General features: G+C 38.4%; 1 protein-coding gene across 2 annotated transcripts in view; it reads right to left on the bottom strand.

Annotated features, from left to right (window-relative positions):
- LOC149256630 (uncharacterized) overlaps positions 1-18614 on the bottom strand; it is a 396827-nt gene extending 378213 nt beyond the window's left edge. For both annotated transcript variants that reach the window (XM_089460804.1, XM_089460805.1), the window contains exons 1-2: positions 18413-18614; positions 15755-17164 (exon numbers count right to left, since the gene is read on the bottom strand). In XM_089460804.1, coding sequence (XP_089316930.1) covers positions 15755-16614 — 860 coding nt within the window. In that variant the 5' untranslated portion in view covers positions 16615-17164; positions 18413-18614. The remainder of the gene's footprint in view (positions 1-15754; positions 17165-18412) is intronic.
- Between the last annotated feature and the right edge of the window lie 547 nt (positions 18615-19161).

The following is a 19161-nucleotide window of genomic DNA, read 5'->3' as shown; positions in this document are numbered from 1 at the left end:
AGTAGAGCTTGGTTTCATATATTATCTTGATTACACAAAGAGGTAATTTAACTTCTAGGGTTCTACCTCTTTGCCCCCATCCACAAGCATTGGGCAACCAACTTAAGAGGCGCATCTCTCTTGACCCCATAACCTTAGTGGAGATAAAGGCACTTAAGCCTTAAACCATCAACCAACCAAAAAAATAATAATAATAATTCTTGCAATTGTCTTTTATTTACTTATATTATTCAAAAAAGAAACTAAAAATAGAAAACTCTAACCATCAAAAATAAAATGAACCCATAGAAAATCTATCATTTAATGTTTACCAGAAAGTTGACAAATTACATTCTTGAATTAGAGATATTTTTTTCTTTAAAATCATGCCACATAAAGAATTTAAAGGCCCAAGTAAAACAGCCCTCTTATTTATTGCTCTAAAGGTTGATTTAACATCAATTTGATGGTTTTGAAGGTTTCTGCACAAATTAGAATTTTATTTGCAATGATATCTTCAAAAGATTGGCAAGGCTCCTTGCCTAGGGTTTTGTGAAGATTGTCTCCAACTTCTTAATAGCCCTAATTTCTGAAGTGTTTCCATTGCATATCTTTAACATTTGGAAGTATTTAAAAATGCCACAGGCGCTACAAAAAGTTTTATCTTGATTATGGAACTTCCTATTTTTAATTCCATGGGGATTGAAACCCCAATTCATGCAAGTTTTGATTAGATTGTCGTAATGTATTCTTTGTTTGCATATATTTCATTACTTGGCTGTATTTTCACTGCTATTTCAGCCCCCTAGCTCAAGCACCCAAGGATCCATCATGCTAAGTGTGTTTCCACACTCTTGGGTTGCTTCAAAGACACTCTAAATCTGTTTTTCTGCATTTTCCACGTTATTTTGCAGATCTAGAAGTATAGGACAGCAGCAATTTTGTCCCAATTAGGTCACAAGTCAAGTGGCAATCAAAGGTAAATTACCTCACTTGAATTTTGTGCATTTCACTTTCAAGCTTCCAGGAAAACCTCTGTAAGTATTTCAAGTGAGTTGTCCTTGCTGGTTTGTATTTTCGGTTGTAGAATATTAAATAATAGACTTGGCATTTGTTACATTTTTAACTCCTAACTTTCATCATGTTAAGTGTTTATAGGCAATGGTCTTCCAAGATCGTTAGTGAAGTGTGTACAGATTGGCATACCACCCATGGCATTCCAGGAGCTGGCCTAAAGTAAGAGGAGAGTGTATTGAGATAAGAATGGATGCATTTCCTATATGCTTACCAAGTAGCACTTTGACCAGACCTTGCTAAGGCTACTAATTAAAGCAGTAATAGTACCTTCAGATCCAGCAATACCCAACTACAATATAGTGGAGTTGCTTGTTCTATCTTTCATTAATGATCTACCGCAAAAGGAGATACTTCAATATCATTTTATGCTTCTATTATTTCTCTTCAGCCTAATCCATAGCCACATAAGTATAACCCATGGCCATTTTATCACTATCCACCAACTGCAAAACCTTATCAAAGACTAACCTTGTGCACAAAAATTATCAACTCTTGTTCCTTCATCCTCCTCTTTATAGACCTAATTCGAACATGCAAGGAGACCCAATTCTATTTTAAAAGTCGAGTTCTGACTGAGAGCAAACTGAGAGTTCTTCTGATCCTTTCTCCAATCAACTCTAGAGTTCTTAACTCGTTCTCTCTCCAATCAACATTGGAGACTAACTCGTTCTTCTTTCAATCAAGACTGAAGACTAACTCGCTCTAAATGAACTTGTAACTGCTACTTCGTTTCGTAGTCAAACTGATGAAGACTCCACTTAATTGAAGCTCCAACTCTACGCATGCTAACTTGATGATTATTCCAATAAACTGGAAATAACTCATCCTAACTAAAGTCTAACTCATGAGCTGGCACTCATACTAGGAGTAGGACAATTCGAGGTCTTCACTAGCTAAGGCACAAGCCAGAAGACCATGCTCACTAGATTTTCAACATTCCCTCTTAGCGAGGAAGGTACTTTTGGGAGAACCTCATCCACCTAGATTTGTATTCAACACCACCACGTTATCCGTTGTTGCAGTTGCTTCCTCTGAACTAGAAGACTTCCTTGCTTCCTGTTGCAGAATTTGATCTGAAGATCTATTCATTCCAACCACGCTCCTATGGTCTGAATCTATCACCTCAGTGATAAGTGCCCATGTTACTTGGGAGCGGGAGCGGGAGCGGGAAGCGGGAGCGGGGAGCGGGAGCGAAAACGGGAGCGGGAGCGACCATTTTCAGAATCTCCCGATTTGGGAGCAAATCCGGGAGCGATTTTTTAAAAATATATATATATTTTAATTTTTGATACATATATGTCAACAAAAACATGTAGAATGATGAATTAGACATAAAAAACATAAAAAAACATAGATTGATCATTGAACCATATCACATCAATCATCTAGAAATTATAATCGTCATCAACCATGTCCACAAGTTAGTAAAATACATATTACAACTGCAACATAAATCATGATTCATCAAATTCAATATTAAAGTTTCAACTTCAAGCTTTCAGAATTGAAAATTCAATAACATTTATCATCATTGATCACCAAAGTTGTACTTGTAAGCTAAGTTTAACCATTACAAGAAGTAATATCGAAGATATTTCTAAGTCCTAACTTCTAACTGTTAACATGATATGAAATGTTAAAAATTTATAAAATGAAACATGAATAATGAGATGAAATGAAACAACTTTAGTCTTTCACAAAGCATCATATTCATAATTCACAATCATTACCAATGAGTTATAATTGCCAAGGCCCAACTTCAAACTTCAAATTTTCATTGTCACAGTGATATAATGTTTACAAAAAATATCATTATGATATGAAAGAGTCAAGAGTCAAGAGTCAAGGACTCAAAACTCAACAGTTATGAAAACTAAAGTCTAATAGAAACTAAAAAAGACAAGTAAACTGTAAATCTACATGTGGCCCTTGCCACGAGAGTCTCCAGGAGTATAAGCAGGTCGTGGTGGTCTTCTAGGAGTCTCCCGCACAGACCGACGACCAGAACTAGAACCTCCACGCGAGGGTGTAGATGGAGGTGGCGACAGCAAAGGAACAAGACTCAGACCTCGAGCACTGCTACTGGATGGTGGAGGTGGAGGTGGAGGTGGCATGGTTGCTGCTTCATTTTCATCCCTTACAAGTTCCTCTTCTAGTTCTTCAATATGTACAATGCCATCCTCCAAATTGTCATCCTCTGGGTGATTGTCCCAAATTTTATATGTGGGATCCTCATTAGCCCGATCACAATAATGACTCAACAACCTCAAGTTGTAGTGCACATAAACCAAGCTTTCTGCTCGGTTTTCGTTGAGTCTGTTTCTTTTCACATTATGTATATAACTGAAGGTGCTCCAACACCTCTTTGCAGAAGAAGAATTTACAACCTGTGAAAGAACTTTTTTTGCCAATTTTGGCAAAAGTCCATGGCCGCCATATGTTTCCCACCATGTGAGAGAATCAAATTTATCTTTGTCGTCCATTGCATGGAAGTTACCATACAAACCAGTGCCACTGAAGTATCTGCCTATTTCAAGGCGCACAGCTGCACATTCCTCCCTGTCAAGTACCAACTTTTCTAATGCTTCCAAATATCCTTTAGTTACCTCTTGATCTAAATGGGGTTTGGTCCTAACCCCACCCCCTGCTGCAGGTTGGCCCAACCAAGATGTAGAGTAGTATTTTGGCGTAAGGATATACGCCAAGCAATGTAGTGGAAGGTTAAGCCTATTCCACCGTTCACACACACAATCATGAATCAGTTTGTACAAGTTGGGATCTCTATTATGAACAATGTCTTTTATTTCCCCCAACATGGTATCCATTTGCTCATACACCTCGCCAATCAATGGTTTGTCTGTATCTGCAAACCGAATCATGTGATAAATTGGCTTGGTGAAATCCAATACCTGCCTCACACTTGCCCAAAACTGCCCATCAAGAGCGGCCTCCTCCACCATTTCAAAACCTGCCATGTCAGCTACATTTGTAGCCCTTTCCTTTAACACCTGCCAATGTGGACTTGATACCATGCTAGCTAATGCCTCTCTTACCTTCAAAAGGCGCCTGAATGTGAGGTAATAGCTACCAAATCTAGTCCTCGCAATCTTCAGCAACTCCAATCTCGAGTGACTGCGGAAAAGGCCATGGGTATTGCTATGATTTGTAATAAATTTTATCATTTGTTTTCCTTTCTTGTACAAATTACCAATCCATTGGTATTGTTCATTTTTGTTTTTGACAATATCATGCAACAGAAGGTTCAATGTGTGAACCAAACATCCAGACCAAAATATGTTCGGGTATTTATCCTCAATAATTGCTCCCGCTACCTTACAATTAGGAGCATTATCAGTGATGACTTGGATGACATTGTATGGGCCAATACGCTCAATTGTTTCAAGTAATGCTTCTGCAATGTTGATGGCGGTCTTGAACTTGTCTGAGTAATCATGTGCAACTAGAAAGATGGGACCACTAACAGACACAGCAAGAACACTTATCAATGGCTTGCCTTTTACATTTGTCCATCCATCAGATACAATGGACACCCCATGGTCAGTCCAAGAACTTGTCATTTTATTCAAAGAATGTGATATTTTTGCTTTTTCATTATCAAGGCCAACAGTTCTTGCCTTGTCATACCCAGGGCTCTTGTATCCTTTAGGGGCATCATTTATGGCAGAAACCATTTCGTGCCAATAAGGTGAGCGTAGAACATTGAATGGTATCCCACATGCATAAAGAAACCTGTAAACTTTTGAATCCACATCATTCCTACACCCCTCATCAAGGAAATCTGATATGGTTCTACGCCTTAAAGATGATGACCCTGTGCCTCCATGTCCATATCCACTGCCTTGGGAGGATGCTGAAGGAGTTCTTTGTGATTGTGAGCTTGGTTCAAAGAAACCCCTTGATTTTTTTGTTCTGTATTGGGCGTCCTCCTCTTCCTTTATGTATTTGGCTCTATCTGCTGTTGACACCGCTGTACAAGTTTTGATTCCTATTTGTTTCTCTCCATCCCATGGCCTTTTCCCGCAGAGGTGTCTTCTAGCACGAGTGTATGAACTTGTGTAATCAGTGTTGCAATGGGGGCAATGAAATTTAGTGGCTCCACCCCCTCTCCCTGTTTCAGCCCTGTGAACATATTTCCACAATGGAGTTTGGTCTTGTTTAGTTTTTTGAGGGTCATGTTCACCCTCCTCCAGCTCCTCCTCACTGGGGTTTTCACCCATTTGACTTTCTCCGGCTTCTTCATCCCCCTCTTCAGTTTGGGGCCCCCTCCGTTTCCTACTCTCCAGCACCATAATAACCATAAAAGGGACCAGGAAGAGGAAAATGCCAATAAACATAGCCAGGTCCATGGTGTTTGATGTTTGTAGGGTTTTGATTCTTGAATCTGCAAATTAATTTAATTTATTGGGATTAATTAATTTAATTTAAATACATGATCTTTAAACTCAAACAACTAAATTAAATTAACTAAATTAACTACCTAACCAGCTAAACAGCCTAAACTAACTAAATTACTAAGTTACTTACCTCTGCAGGCTTGCTCCTCGCTCCTCAGCACTTGCTCTTCGCTCCTTTGCTCTTGCTCCAGCTCCAAACTCAATCTCAATGAAGTTGTAAAGAATTTTTTTTGGCCCATTGGGCTTATAAAACTAAAAAAAAAATTCTAATTTTTTTTTTTAATTTTCGGGTCCGGCGGATTTTTTTCCGCCGAACCGCTCCTGGCCCGGCTCGAATCGCTCCCGGAGCGATTTTTAATGTCCGGGAGCGATCAGGGAGCGATCGCTCCCGGGCATTAAAAATCGCTCCAGGAGCGCCGGAGCGATCGCTCCCTACGTCGCTCCCTAACAGACCAGGGAGCGCAAATTTTTTTAAGGGAGCGCGATTCGGGAGCGGGTTCGGGGGGGAGCGCTCCCCCGCAACACTGATAAGTGCCATGTACCCCGTGTATCTCTATGGTTGCTTACTCTGCCTGAACGTGGTACTGGGAGGTCCAATTCTCTCATGATCTCCCCTAAACAACTTGTTTGGCCACTTGGCTCGAATTCTCCTTATACTGGGAGTCTCTAACTGGGTGGCTGCCTCCACTCGCCCTAGTCTCTTCTCCTCATCATCCTACTGGCCGGCCCACTTGCCAACTAGCAGAGACTCAAACTGTGATTACGGCTTAGGCTCTTTCTTGGGAGCTCTAACCTGCTCTCGCTCTAAGGACTCCCCCAGAGCTTTGTTGTCCTCAACCCTCATGTATCTACTCTGCGCACTTCCTGCCTTGCTGCTCAAGGCTGCACCTCTCTTAACCTATAGCAGGTACAGATTCTTCTTCCTCACACGTATCTGCTTCTTACATCCAGAAGCTAACTGCTTGAGGTAAGCCTTACCTCTACTGAAGATGACATCATAACCCTTGTCATCAAGGGTAGCTACTGAAACAAGGTTTCGCTTCAGACCTGGAACATAGAATTCATCTTTGAGATGGAGAGAGCTACCTGACTCCCTCTTAAAACTGACAGTACCAACTCCCCCAGTTGAGTACTTGCCATAATCTCCTAGCTCAATCTGAAACTGCATGTCCTTCTCCTTCAACTAGTTGAAATACTCCTTTTTACCGGTCATGTGGAAGGATGCTCCTGAATCAATATACCATACATTGTTGTCTGTTGAGCTCGCCATGCAAGCTATCAATGAGAAATCTTTCTCAAACTGAGTAAAAAATGCATGTACCTCAATTGATGCAGCTACATGACCCTTACTAGACACCTTCCAATTAAGACACTTAGTGGCATAGTGTCTAAACTTGTGGTAATGGAAGCACTTGATCTTGCTCAGATCCTTCTTCTTCTTGTCGCCCTTCTGACTAGACTCGGCCTCACCTTAGCCCCTCTTGCCCTTGGCTTTGCTACCTTTGCCTGCCAAGGCAAAGTTTTCCTCGTACTCTTCTGGAGTTTATCTCCTATAGCTCTCATCCCTCTCTGGATCTCTTCTTGAACACAGTCACTCCATAGTCTTTCCCAACTAGAAATATTCTCTCTGCCACTTATTGTATCGTAGAAATTTTCCCAAGACTTATGAAGTCCCAAAAGCGCAAGACTCACAAGGTCATTATTTGTTACAATAACGCCCACACCACCTAGCTCATCTGAACCTAAGTGAAATTAGAAAGATACATGATGATGGGCTCTCCTTTGGTCATCTAAATACTCAGCTTCTCCTTGAGAGCAAGCTTCCTAGCATCATTGGAATCCTGATACAAATCTAAATTGCTTTAAACATCCGATATGTTGTCTTCTTCTCATGGAGATGAGGGATAATATGGTCTTTGATCCCTTCAAGAATGATCCTCTTTGCCTTGGTGTCATCCTTGTTATGTTGTGCTCGACCATCTGTAGGTGGCACTATTTGCTGCTTCACAAACTCTAGCACCCCATTATCTTCCAACTCCACTGATATCCGCTCCTTCCATGCACAAAAATTCGAGGCTCACTCTAAACTGTGATCTGACTTTAGTCCTAGGAATGCCATACTGTTATCCAAAGAACTGCTCTGCTCTTATACCATGTTAAATTTCCAAGAAACTCTACAACTACTTGGATGAATAACTGAAAATTAAAAACTAGTTTACTTTCACCAAGATACAGAGTTTCTTAACAAGTCAACAGGCAGCAGAATAAAAGCACAGAGATAAAAACACATCACACAAATTAACACGTTTATTTTATCAGGAAACCCAACAGGGAAAACCTACTTACTTGATGTGGCTATTTTATTGATTGTTCTTGAGCACTTGGATCTATTACAAAGCAATTTGTCTCTTTGAGAAAGCATTTTGCTTTTTCTCACAAATCTCCTCTGATAAAATTGTTCTTGGCTTGCCTTGATTACCGCTTGATTTCGGCCCTCTAGTTCTTAATTCATAAATCATCTATAGTCTATCACCATTGTATTTCTCATTATATTTAGAAAATTGAAAAATTAGAAGATAGGACCACCTCTCCAAGTATAGAGGCAAGATTATATTTTCCCCCATAAATTTTAGCTAAAATCATAACAAAAGAGTTCAACAATCAACAAGAGGGCTTGATGCTCTTGATTAAACATCAATCCCATACCCTTATACATGATAGAATCCACTGGAAATGTTGCGATCTAGCTAATCTTGAAATCTTGACAACTATTAAATCTATTGAATGTTGAATGGATATGATATTCTAATTTCTCCGTATGAAATGTGATGAGATTGGAACCACTCTCAAACATCTGAAACAATAAATGGTAATGTCACAAATTTAAGGAAAAGGAAGGATAAAGGGAGCAAAGGAGCATCTCTTTTTTTGAGGGCGACATTCCCCTAGTGTGTTTCCTTGTGTCTCTTTGAAAAGGGGACATGGGGGGACATCCCCCTTGGAGTACCCAAATCTTAGAAGCATGGGGAGCAAATCTCCTACCCTCATGAATGTATCCCCATGTAATACTAGTTTAATGTAATTCTATTTTTTAAATGTTCAAAGAATTTACATATTTATGTCAATGAGATGGTGAATTCTTGTTATCTAATTTAACTCTATTTTCTATGCTCAAAAACTTTACATCTTAATGTCTATGAGCTTTTGGTTCTATATGTATGATATATGGTGTATTCTTGTTGTTTAGTGTAATTATATTTTCTATTGTTCAATATCTTTTCATCTTTATGTTTATTTTTTATGTTTGTAATCTTAATATATATACATGCCCCCTGTTGAAATAAGTAACTAGGTTCGGTTTTCATAATGACATATGTAATCATGATTTTATATGTTTAATGGAAAGAGAAAAATAAATTTATTATTGTTATTCTTCAGGCATTGGTTTCATGTTCAAGGAAATTTATAGGTCAAGCACTCATTGAATGCTTTTAGGTTTGTCATAAAGTCAATTGAGTCATTGTCATGCATTGAAGACACATCTGGGCATGTTACATATTGTAAAGAAAAAATTATTGAGTCAAAATAAAGTCAAAAGACCCCCTCCAAGACCTCGTCATGGCACAAAGATCAAGTCGGCCTACATGAAGGGACAAGTTGGCCTAAACATAGCAATTTGCACCCCTCAAAAGCCTATATGTAAGAAGGAACTCGACCTCATTTGGGCACACTCTCAAGCAAGTTCGATCTCCTCAAGATAGAAGTTGGAAAAGGACGAAGAAGGAGAAGAAAAAGTTCGAAGTTTTTGGGCCTCTCTCTCTCTCTTTTGTTAGGGTTTCTACAGTCACTGGGCAAGACAAAATTCTTAAGCTGCATCGAAGTTGTGAAGCTGCATTGAAGTTGTGACATTGCAAGGTCGAAGTTGTGACGCTGCAAGGTCGAAGTTGTGACGTTGCTTCTAGGTCGAAGTTGTGAAGCTACATCAAGGTCGAAGTTGTGAACGCTGCTAGGTCGAAGTTGCTGAAATTGTTGTTGGGGTCAAAGTTTTGGAGAAGTTGCTAGAAGGTCGAAGTTTGTAGCTGGAAGTTGTTCAAGAAGGAAAGTTGACTTGGTCTTGGAGGGTGTTGGTCAAGGGTCATAGGTCTTGTAATTAGTTAATTGAAGTCCTATAAGAAGAGAAGAATTCTGGTGGGTTTTCCTCTCAGTTAGAGAGGTTTTGGCCCTAGTTGATCACCTACATCTTGTGTCCTATTGTCTCATTGTTCTTTATGATTTGGTAATTGTTTGATGATAAAGAACACTAATAATAATAAAGCAAAGAAGAATTTAATCAAGTAAATTAAAAATATATCACAAGCAGTTATCAAAGAGAAATCACCTGCACTTGCTTCACCCTAGATTTCTCAACATGGTATCGGAGATAAGGTGACAAGGCAGAGAAAGGCAGCGTAAAGGGCACTGGAGGGCCAAAGCACTAGAAGATCATCTAGAGTATCAATCATCAAGAAGGACCATTCATATCAAGGGTCATCACATCTCAAAGATAGAAGATCTCAAAACCCTAGCTCATCCAAAGAAGGTTTATACACTTGAAGGATTGTTGGGAAGCTCGCACATCATCATCAAAGAAGATAAAAGGATCAAAGTAATTTTGGGTCTGTTTTGGGCTATTCTTGTTCACAAGTGCGAGGAGAATATGGCTAATTTGTTGTAGCAAAAGCCGAATTATTCCAGACACCTAAGGAGGCCGAAAATAAGTGAAAGACAAGCCATCTTGCAATTCGAGTTGCAAAAGAAGAAGCCTTTATCCAAGCGAAGAAGAGAGAAGGGTAAAATCTATGTCTTTCTCCCACACATGCAAAAAGTAGGGTTTTTGCATTGACTGAAAATCACAATCAAATTACAGGGGTCGAATAAGAAGTTACAATAACTAGAAGGCAAATTTGACTGCAATTGATTTTGAAAAAGGGAAGCTCATCAAGGAGAAGGGGTTGCCATCATCATCAAGGAACCAAGGTGATCTCCCTCTCTTTGAAGGATCACTTTTGTAGGAAGACATCTTCGACTAACAACATCATCATCAAAATCAAGAAGGCATCAAGTTGAAGATATTGTCAACAAGAAGTATCTTCACAAGTAAGTATATTTATGTCCACATCTAAATCTATCAAAATGACTTCATTTTGCAAGGAAAGCAACAAATTGGTTGGGTCATCAAACTTTCTTGCATGGAAAAAGAGGACAAATTTGATCCTCTTAGAAAACGAAGTCATTGTTCATGTTAAGGGTTCAAGCACTAAACCTCCAAAGGAAGAAGCTCAAGCTCAAGCTCAAGCTCTAGCGAAGTACATGAAAGGAGAAGTAAGGGCTCAAGGGATCCTTATAGAATCCATCAAAGATCCCCTCACACCATATGTATCAAAGTTGGAGACATCAAAAGAAATATACGAGAAGCTAGTAGAATTGTTTTCCGTAAGTATTGTTGGAAAGGTGATATCATTAAGACAAGAAATCTACAAGATGAAGATATCAAAGGAAGATGGAATAGCCTAATACTTTATGAGGGTATCAGTGATAAGAGACCGTCTACAAGAGTTGGGAGAAATAATGTCCGATAAAGAAATGACCACCATAGTGCTCAATGCACTACCAAAGGAATGGGGCAACTTTACATCAAACATCTATGGAAAGAAGGAAGCTACCCCATTCAATGAACTTTGGTCATTATGTAAGATTGAAGAAACCAAATTGAAGACAAAAAGTGGCGTGGGATCAAATGAAGAAGTTCAAGCATTTTCTGCCATGGCTAAGAGAAAAGGAAAGTTTGGGAAGTTTGGTCCTCAGAAAAAGAAGAAGAATATGGCAAAGAACCAATATTATCGTTGTCAAGAATATGGGCACTACAAGAAAGATTGTCCAAAGTTAAAAAAGGGCAACAAGAGGAAAGAAAGAATGAGGCTCATATCACAGAAGAAGTGGAAGAACCTGATGAGAAGAAATCCAAAGGGATAGATCTTCACTATTAAGGTTTCTCCAATACATAGCAAGGAGAAGTGGAAGGTGAAAAGAATTCAACCATGGCAGTCAAGATGAAAAGCATTAATGACGAGATGCATCTTAGTAGAAGATGGCATCATATTAGAAGCATACGATTAAAGCAAGAGCTCGAGACATCCTTATAAAAGCTTGAAAGATAGTTGAAGTAGAAGTCTACATGGTTGTAGCAATCACCATAGAAGGAACTGGCTCTTGGTAACCTCGTTGAAAAACATAAGTAGTACTTATGGTTAGAAGAAAGTCATCTTGTGTAGAGCTCATCATACATAATTAGAAAGAAGCATTTGCAACATGAGGATAATCAAGATCATCTATTGGCATCTTCATTCGAAGGTTCACCTCTTGGAAGAAGCAAGTGCCTCGTTGAGAATTCCACCTTGTATGGGATTCATTGTTTGGAAAAATGATGGTATGATGACAAAGGAATGCAGCTTGTCAAGATGGTTGAAGTACTTTCAATCAAAGAAAGGAAGTTGTTGAAGGAAGCCTAAATGACCAAAAGAAGGAAAGAGGTATGTATGCATGTATTTAATTGAGTCATGTCATCATATGGTTGCTTGGGTAAACATTCTATCTCATGAGCATGATCAAAGAAAAGGGATCTCCTCCTTTGGATAGATGCATGAGGGCATGCTTCACATATTGACTAGATGAAATCAACATAATATGTCCTCATATGGAATATGAGGTGGTTGACAAATATGAAGGAACTATGGATGAAAGTTCCTGAGGAGCAATATGTGAAGAAAGAAAGAAGAGATCGTGAAAGATGCAACTATGAGCACGTAAAAAGAAAAAATTAAAGGAAATCAACATCCGACGACTAGGAGAATTGACCATGACATCTCCCTGAAAAAGGTCCGAAGACTCTGATGAAGTCTGGAAAGAAAAGAGACCCTTGACATTGAATATCTTGGAGATGTGTCAATATGAGTGCAGGATGTTGATGTCGCCACAAACAAGATGTCATGATGAAAGGCCATCACAAAAGGTAACTTCGATTTGATGTTCATTTCTAATTTTGAAAAACATTTGGATGGGTTGATATAGGGCTACCAGAAGAGAAAGCACTCATGTGATTAGATGGAATGTCCTGAAGGAAACATGACGTGGAAGAGGTAGTTGTATGAAGGAAAGCCAGATGTGGACTAGAAGATCACTTTCCGATAAGGGGAAGGACGACATGACTGACTTGAGGAAAGTGATGGATGGTCGATGCCCTACAAAATGAAGGCTCCATAATAATGAAGATGAAATTCATGACATCGAAAGGAGGAGCTCAACAAGCAACTAAAGACCCCATGTTCTCCACTAAAGAAGAAATTTGTTGCTGGAAACGAGTCCTTGGTTAAGAGGGAGCTTGGACAAGTCCCTGGATAAGAGGGAACTTGGGTACATTCCTTTTTGTAGGAATGGGTATATCCTCCCTAGTTCAGAGGGAGAGATAGATACATCATTCTTGTCTTCACTTTGGCAAGAAAGAATGGAGGATGGGGTAAGCATCTAGCATCCAATACTCTTTGAGGATGTGGTAGGGCATCCAAGATAAGAGTAGTCGTAGAGGACCGATATTCTTTGAGAACTGGGAATCCAAGATAAGAATAGTCCTAAAAGGACATGGCCTGTGAACACCTGTGTGGGGTATGTTCCTTGAGAGACAATGATGATGGTGTCTATAAATCATTGGTCTCGTCGACATTGTGCTCTTATCTTGTGGAGAGATAGAGTTGTTAGTCAAGGCCTTGTTATGTGACAATGTTGGATGATATGATGCTAAACAAATGGGTTACCAATCCGACTCTTCTTATGAGAATTCTTCATATTGAGAATGTCCAAGTACCTTGTATGGATTATGAATACCTCCCTAGTTAAGAGGGAGTGTTGAAATATGTAACTAGGTTCAATCCTCATAAAAACATATGTCATCATGATTTTATGTGTTTAATGAAAAGAGAAAAATAATTTTATTATTGTTATTCTTGAGGCATGGGTTTCATGCTCAAGGAAATTTATTTTATAGGTCAAGCACCCACTGAGTGCTTCTAGGTTTGTCATAAAGCCAATTGAGTCATTGTCATGTATTGAAGACACATTTAGGCATGTTACATATTGTAAAGAAAAATTTATTGAGTCAAAATAAAGTCAAAAGACCCTCCAAGACCTCGTCATGGCACAAAGATCTAGTCAGCCTACATGAAGGGACAAGTTGGCCTAAAGATAACATTTCGTACCCCTCAAAAGCCTATATGTAAGAAAATTCTCGACCTCATTTGGACACACTCTCAAGAAAGTTCGATCTCCTCGAGATAGAAGCCGAAAAAGGATGAAGAAGGAGAAGAAGAACAAGTTCGAAGTTTTTGGGTTGCTCTCTCTCTCTCTCTTTTGTTAGGGTTTCTATAGTCACTGGGCAAGAAAAATTATGAAGTTGCATTGAAGCTGTGAAGTTGCTTTTAGGTCAAAGCTATGAAGCTGCATCAAGGTTGAAGTGGTCGAAGTTGAAGAAATTTTTGATGGGGTCGAAGTTGTTGGAAGGTCGAAGTTTGTTGCTGGAAGTTGTTCAAGAAGGAAAGTTGACTTGGCCTTGGAGAGTCTTGGTCAAGGGTCATAGGTCTTGGAATTCATCAATTGAAGTTCTATTAGAAGAGAAAAATTCGGGTGGGTTTTCCTCTCAATTGGAGAGGTTTTGGCCCTGGTTGATCGCCTACATCTTGTGTCCTATTGTCTCATTGTTCTTTATGATTTAGTAACCGTTTGATGATAGAAAACACTAATAATAATAAAGCAAAAAAGAAGTTAATCAAGTAAAGTAAAGATACGTTACAATGAGTTATCAAAGTAAGAGAAATCACCTACACTTGTTGCCGACTAGATTTCTCAACACCCCACATGTCTTGTTTTGGGGGTTCTACACATATAGGTCCTTTTTAGGGGTGACACTTGAATCCCTATGTCCTTGTGTCCTAGTGTTAGGTAACTTGGATATATGTAATATGCCTCTCTCATGTAAGAATATATTTTAGATCATATCATGAAGACATTGTTTCCTTTGAAATATGACTGGAAGTGGATTATTAGTTTGTTTAAGACTAAGACAACCATATCAAATGTGCTTCATATGCACCTATAACCATATATGAAGCACCAAGCATCCATACAAATTTCCTTCAGTCCTGTTTTTTGAGAAAAAGTTACCAATGAAATGGAAGAAGTAAGGCACAGCCAAAGAAATGCATGATTAGCTTATAAACGCCCAATTTTAATCTAATGAACAATTTGTTCTACTATCCAAATAACAATGAAAACAATTTGCATCCATTCATGCATTCATGCATTTGATGCCCTTAAAAAAAGAAAAATCACATCAAAATGGAGAATTAAATAAACCTATTCGCGTAAAGAGTAGTACTTCCTTGTAACAACTTATCCATTTCGATTAAATATTCCTATGCAAAAATCTCTTAAAATATTTTTAAACAGTAACAGATCAACTTAAACGATACGGAAAGAAAGAAAGAAAATCCTTAAAGATCAAGAAATCTCCACTTAAATGAGAGAATAAATATCCAAAGCATTCCACTTAAAATCAAGGCAGTAAATATTCAAATCACTCAACTCCGAAAAAGAGTATACAGACATGTAAATAATAGCAGAAAAGGATATCAATGGCCAATTTCAACAACCTTTGCACATAAAGTACACTATTGGCAACAGTGTGCTTGATGATGTAGATGGTAAAACCAAAATTATATAATATGGAGTGAAAGATAACAACAATGTGGTTCCTACATGGAAAAAATAAGCCACAAACTCTATTCCAAACACCTGAAGGAATAGCCAAACACGCGTGTAATAAAAATACGGCCAATTTCATGAATGATCCATACTTAACATAAGAAGAGGAAAATTTTAAATTTTGGGAGAATATTTCAAGCTAAAGATCCTAGACAAAATATTCAAAATAACTTCAAACTGATGTCAATACATATCCATATCCTGGGCTAAACTTTTCAGTTTGTATCAAACTTGAAAGCTGAACAAAATAACATATGTTGCCATGAAAGTTAAAACTAAACTATAAAAGACAACAAACAAGAGAACAGTGAAGTGAAACAACACAAAGAAATTGTTAACTTTGGCATTTGTGTTTTAACTACATCATGGTGCAGATGTTAAATAAAATTTATAAAATAAGTGGAGCAAAATAAATCATATGATTGAGAACTTACAGCTTTGGGGAGTGGATAATAATGCTGCCTCCTGAACCTCCTCCACCTTCAATCCCTACATGACCTCCCTCTGCACTTATAGTTCCATTGACATCTAAAATACTGCTTGCTATGATCATGATGCGCCCTCCTCCACCACCCCCAAGGTTTTTTTCAATAGAAGTGGTCCCACCCCTGCTTCCATATTCCCAAGGTTTAGAAAGAGTAGACCAAGCATATACATCTCCACCCCAGTTATCTCCCTCATTCTTACCTTTGCCTTTAGTACAAGAAGCACCCCTGCCACCATGCCCTCCACCAGCACCATCAATACCATGTGGGGTTCCACTTGTCTGAGCAGGAGGTGGCCCCCCCAAAGAAGTCGTATTTAAAGATGAACTATTCTCCAAACTTACATTTTGGGCATCTATAACTATAGTTCCACCTACAATAGAAGCATATTGACCCAATTTGAAATCACCAGAAATATTGATATGAATGAGACAGCCTGCAATCGGACAGATTACACTGACATTTGATAAGATCTCTAGATTACCTCGTCCTGAAATAAAGAGGTCTTTCTCCAAGTGCAGACTTGTATTAAGCTGACAAGTAGTATTTAATGAACCAATGCCTTTCAGATCTCCTTCACAGGAGGGAGACTTGTATCCGGATGGAAAAATACTAAGTGAATTTTCAATACTTAGAGAATACCTCTTTCCATTTGGACTCACTGCATGGGAGTAACCATCCAGGGCAGCAAAATTCTCTGAAACTACTTCTTCCAATTTAAAGGTCTTGTTGAAATGGCTCCCTGATGTAAGAACAAGCAGGCCAAGAAAGAGAAGCCCCCAGTGAAACTTCCCAATGAAGATGGCCATACTGCCACACTGGATGCATCACAATTCATGAGGATAAAGAAGAGAAATTTTAGTTTGATATGTCTAACACAGTAGTTCAACTTTGTCAGGTGCCTTGAAATTACAAAACCCCTGACACAATCCAATAACTCTCACCGTGGCCTCTCCCGCTCTAAATCCATCCCATTTGCAGTCATTCTTATATGCATAGTTTCTGTGGAAATTTCAGAGACAGTGATCTGATACATATTGAAAGGAGATAATAGCATTCCTCATGTATGTTCCGTATCAAGTAGATATAGTATACCACATCAAAGGCATCAACAATGAAATAGATTACAGGAATTGAAATCTGGAGATCATTCAACCTTGTGCAACACCAGGTCAAATTGTTTTTGATGTATTGCTAAAGCCTTTCCGCTTTCAGGTGTCAAATGGTGAAATTCCCACAGGAACCAAACTACTGTAAATGAACTGCCCATGTCCTCCTTGGTGAGCTTCTCATTTACGGATTGCAGTTAGCTTCACCCAAACACTGATATCAGTAATCTACTACACCAACGTAAAACTCCTGCATAGCATAAACAAACAAAACGTATAATGTGGCAGTCAAACTAAGTTAAAACCCACCAGATTAAACATATTTTTTGGCTTTCGATACAATATAATAATTATGAAGAAAAAAAGGCCGTCAAAATTGATTTAATGCGATGAAGCAAACATTAGAGAGGAGAATGCCACGGTAAAGTCCAAGTAGTATATAAAAACTTCTGTGGAAGGAGATAACATGAAACTGATTCCCAATTAGAGGTATGCACTTAAATTGACATTGATACTGCAAATACTATAATGCCATGGATAAAAAAATTGCAAAAATATGTATCCATTTGAAACCCAAAAAAAAGATCCTAAAGGACATTGCGAAACAAGTACAACTCCAGTTTCTTGAAGCTAATTACACAGCTATAGAACTGTTGCTTGCCAAGGTTAAAGAAAAAAGAAGAATGTAAGGATTAACCATTTGGGGAAACATTGCTGTCTTAGGCAAATTTACTAATCACTTGTTTGGTCCACAGAATGAAACTATCCTTAACCTTCACAAGGAACTTCGTATAGGCCATGATAACAAGGCTGAAAGAAAGGTACTATATTCCCCCAAATACCCCACAGAAACACTGAATTTGCCACATACAGTAGAGGAGCCGAACTCCAAAGTAAGTATGATTGAATTGTATAACAACTGCTAAGAAATATAAGAAAATAACTCCAAGGAACCCCAATTGGTAGCAACATCGAGTAGTCACTATCATCTTTGTCATATGTATTGTGTCCCAAATAAGTATATACATATGTGCAAAATGAGTTATACAGTAATTCTCAATCATTATCCAGGAAGTACCATTTACATATTAGCTTAAGTATTTGAAGTATACTTTGGAATTCCCACAACACGCAACACTCTAACTCAAATACTAAGTAGACGCCGAGGGAACAAAATCAAAAATACCCAACAATTCTATTAGAGCGATATGTTTGATTTCCTACTCACGCTGCACAGACATCGCTACAGAGACATGTATCTATGCGGTCTTGTGATGGGAGAAGATCTAGGGTTTCCGGGATTGAAAAACTGATTGCTAGCTAAGCAATTCACAGTAAAGATTGAGATCCAGTAAAGAATTATATCAAAAACAGGTCACCGAGTTAAATTGGAGATCTAAAACTGACGGAGGAGATTTCTTCTCCCCGGAATTTTCATCGATCAAGAATGGAGCTCTGAAACTGGCGCATTTTGCATAATAACCAACGATGATCATACCTCATCGAACGCTGTCAGTATAGACGAGCTCCAATTCAAATGCAGCACCAAGTGAACAATGGAATTGAAGCTTGGAATTGTTGGGTTGGTTGTACATTGAGTAAAAAACTGTCGATGATGATGACGATGCGAAGAACTCGAAGCGCCGAGGAATGAGATCATATAGCAACTTTCCACTTTAATGGCGTCGACATATTGCTTTATCTGCCGCAGTTGTTTTATTTTATTTTATTTTTTTAAATTAAACATATTGTTTTGTTTATCCTTCTTCCATTCTTTGTGTGCTCTAGGGTTTGTCGTTTTCGCTATAGGTTAAGGTTTGGCATATTTATCTCTGATTTCAAACCACGGCTAGCGTAACCGCGGTCAACACTCAGAGACGTGTCTGGCTGAACGCACTTTTCCAGGACCGCTGGACATGGGATACCCTCCTTTTAAATAAATTTCATGCTGTTTTTTCTACTTTGGGAATGTAGTATGATCAGAGTTTATGTCGTGTGGGTTATATTTCGCTCATTCATCACTTTGCCGTGTGGGTAATGTTAGCGTGTAATGGATATTTACAAAATATTCTATTAAGTATTAATATATTTTATTTATTAATTATGATTGACATGGTTATTGGGATCATGTGTGTATGGGAAGTTGATTAGATGTTATTACTAATAAAAGTAGGAAGGGATAATGTTTTTTAATCTAAATATTATTATTAAATTGTTTTTTTTGAAGTAGTATCTATATTTGTTTTT

Source organism: Pinus tabuliformis, chromosome 7 (genome assembly GCF_031772625.1).
Source record: "Pinus tabuliformis cultivar Carrire ecotype Pingquan chromosome 7, CPIR1, whole genome shotgun sequence".
NCBI classification, from domain to species: domain Eukaryota; kingdom Viridiplantae; phylum Streptophyta; class Pinopsida; order Pinales; family Pinaceae; genus Pinus; species Pinus tabuliformis.
Note: the sequence above shows the minus strand (reverse complement) of the source record. Positions and strands in the feature narration are given on the sequence as shown.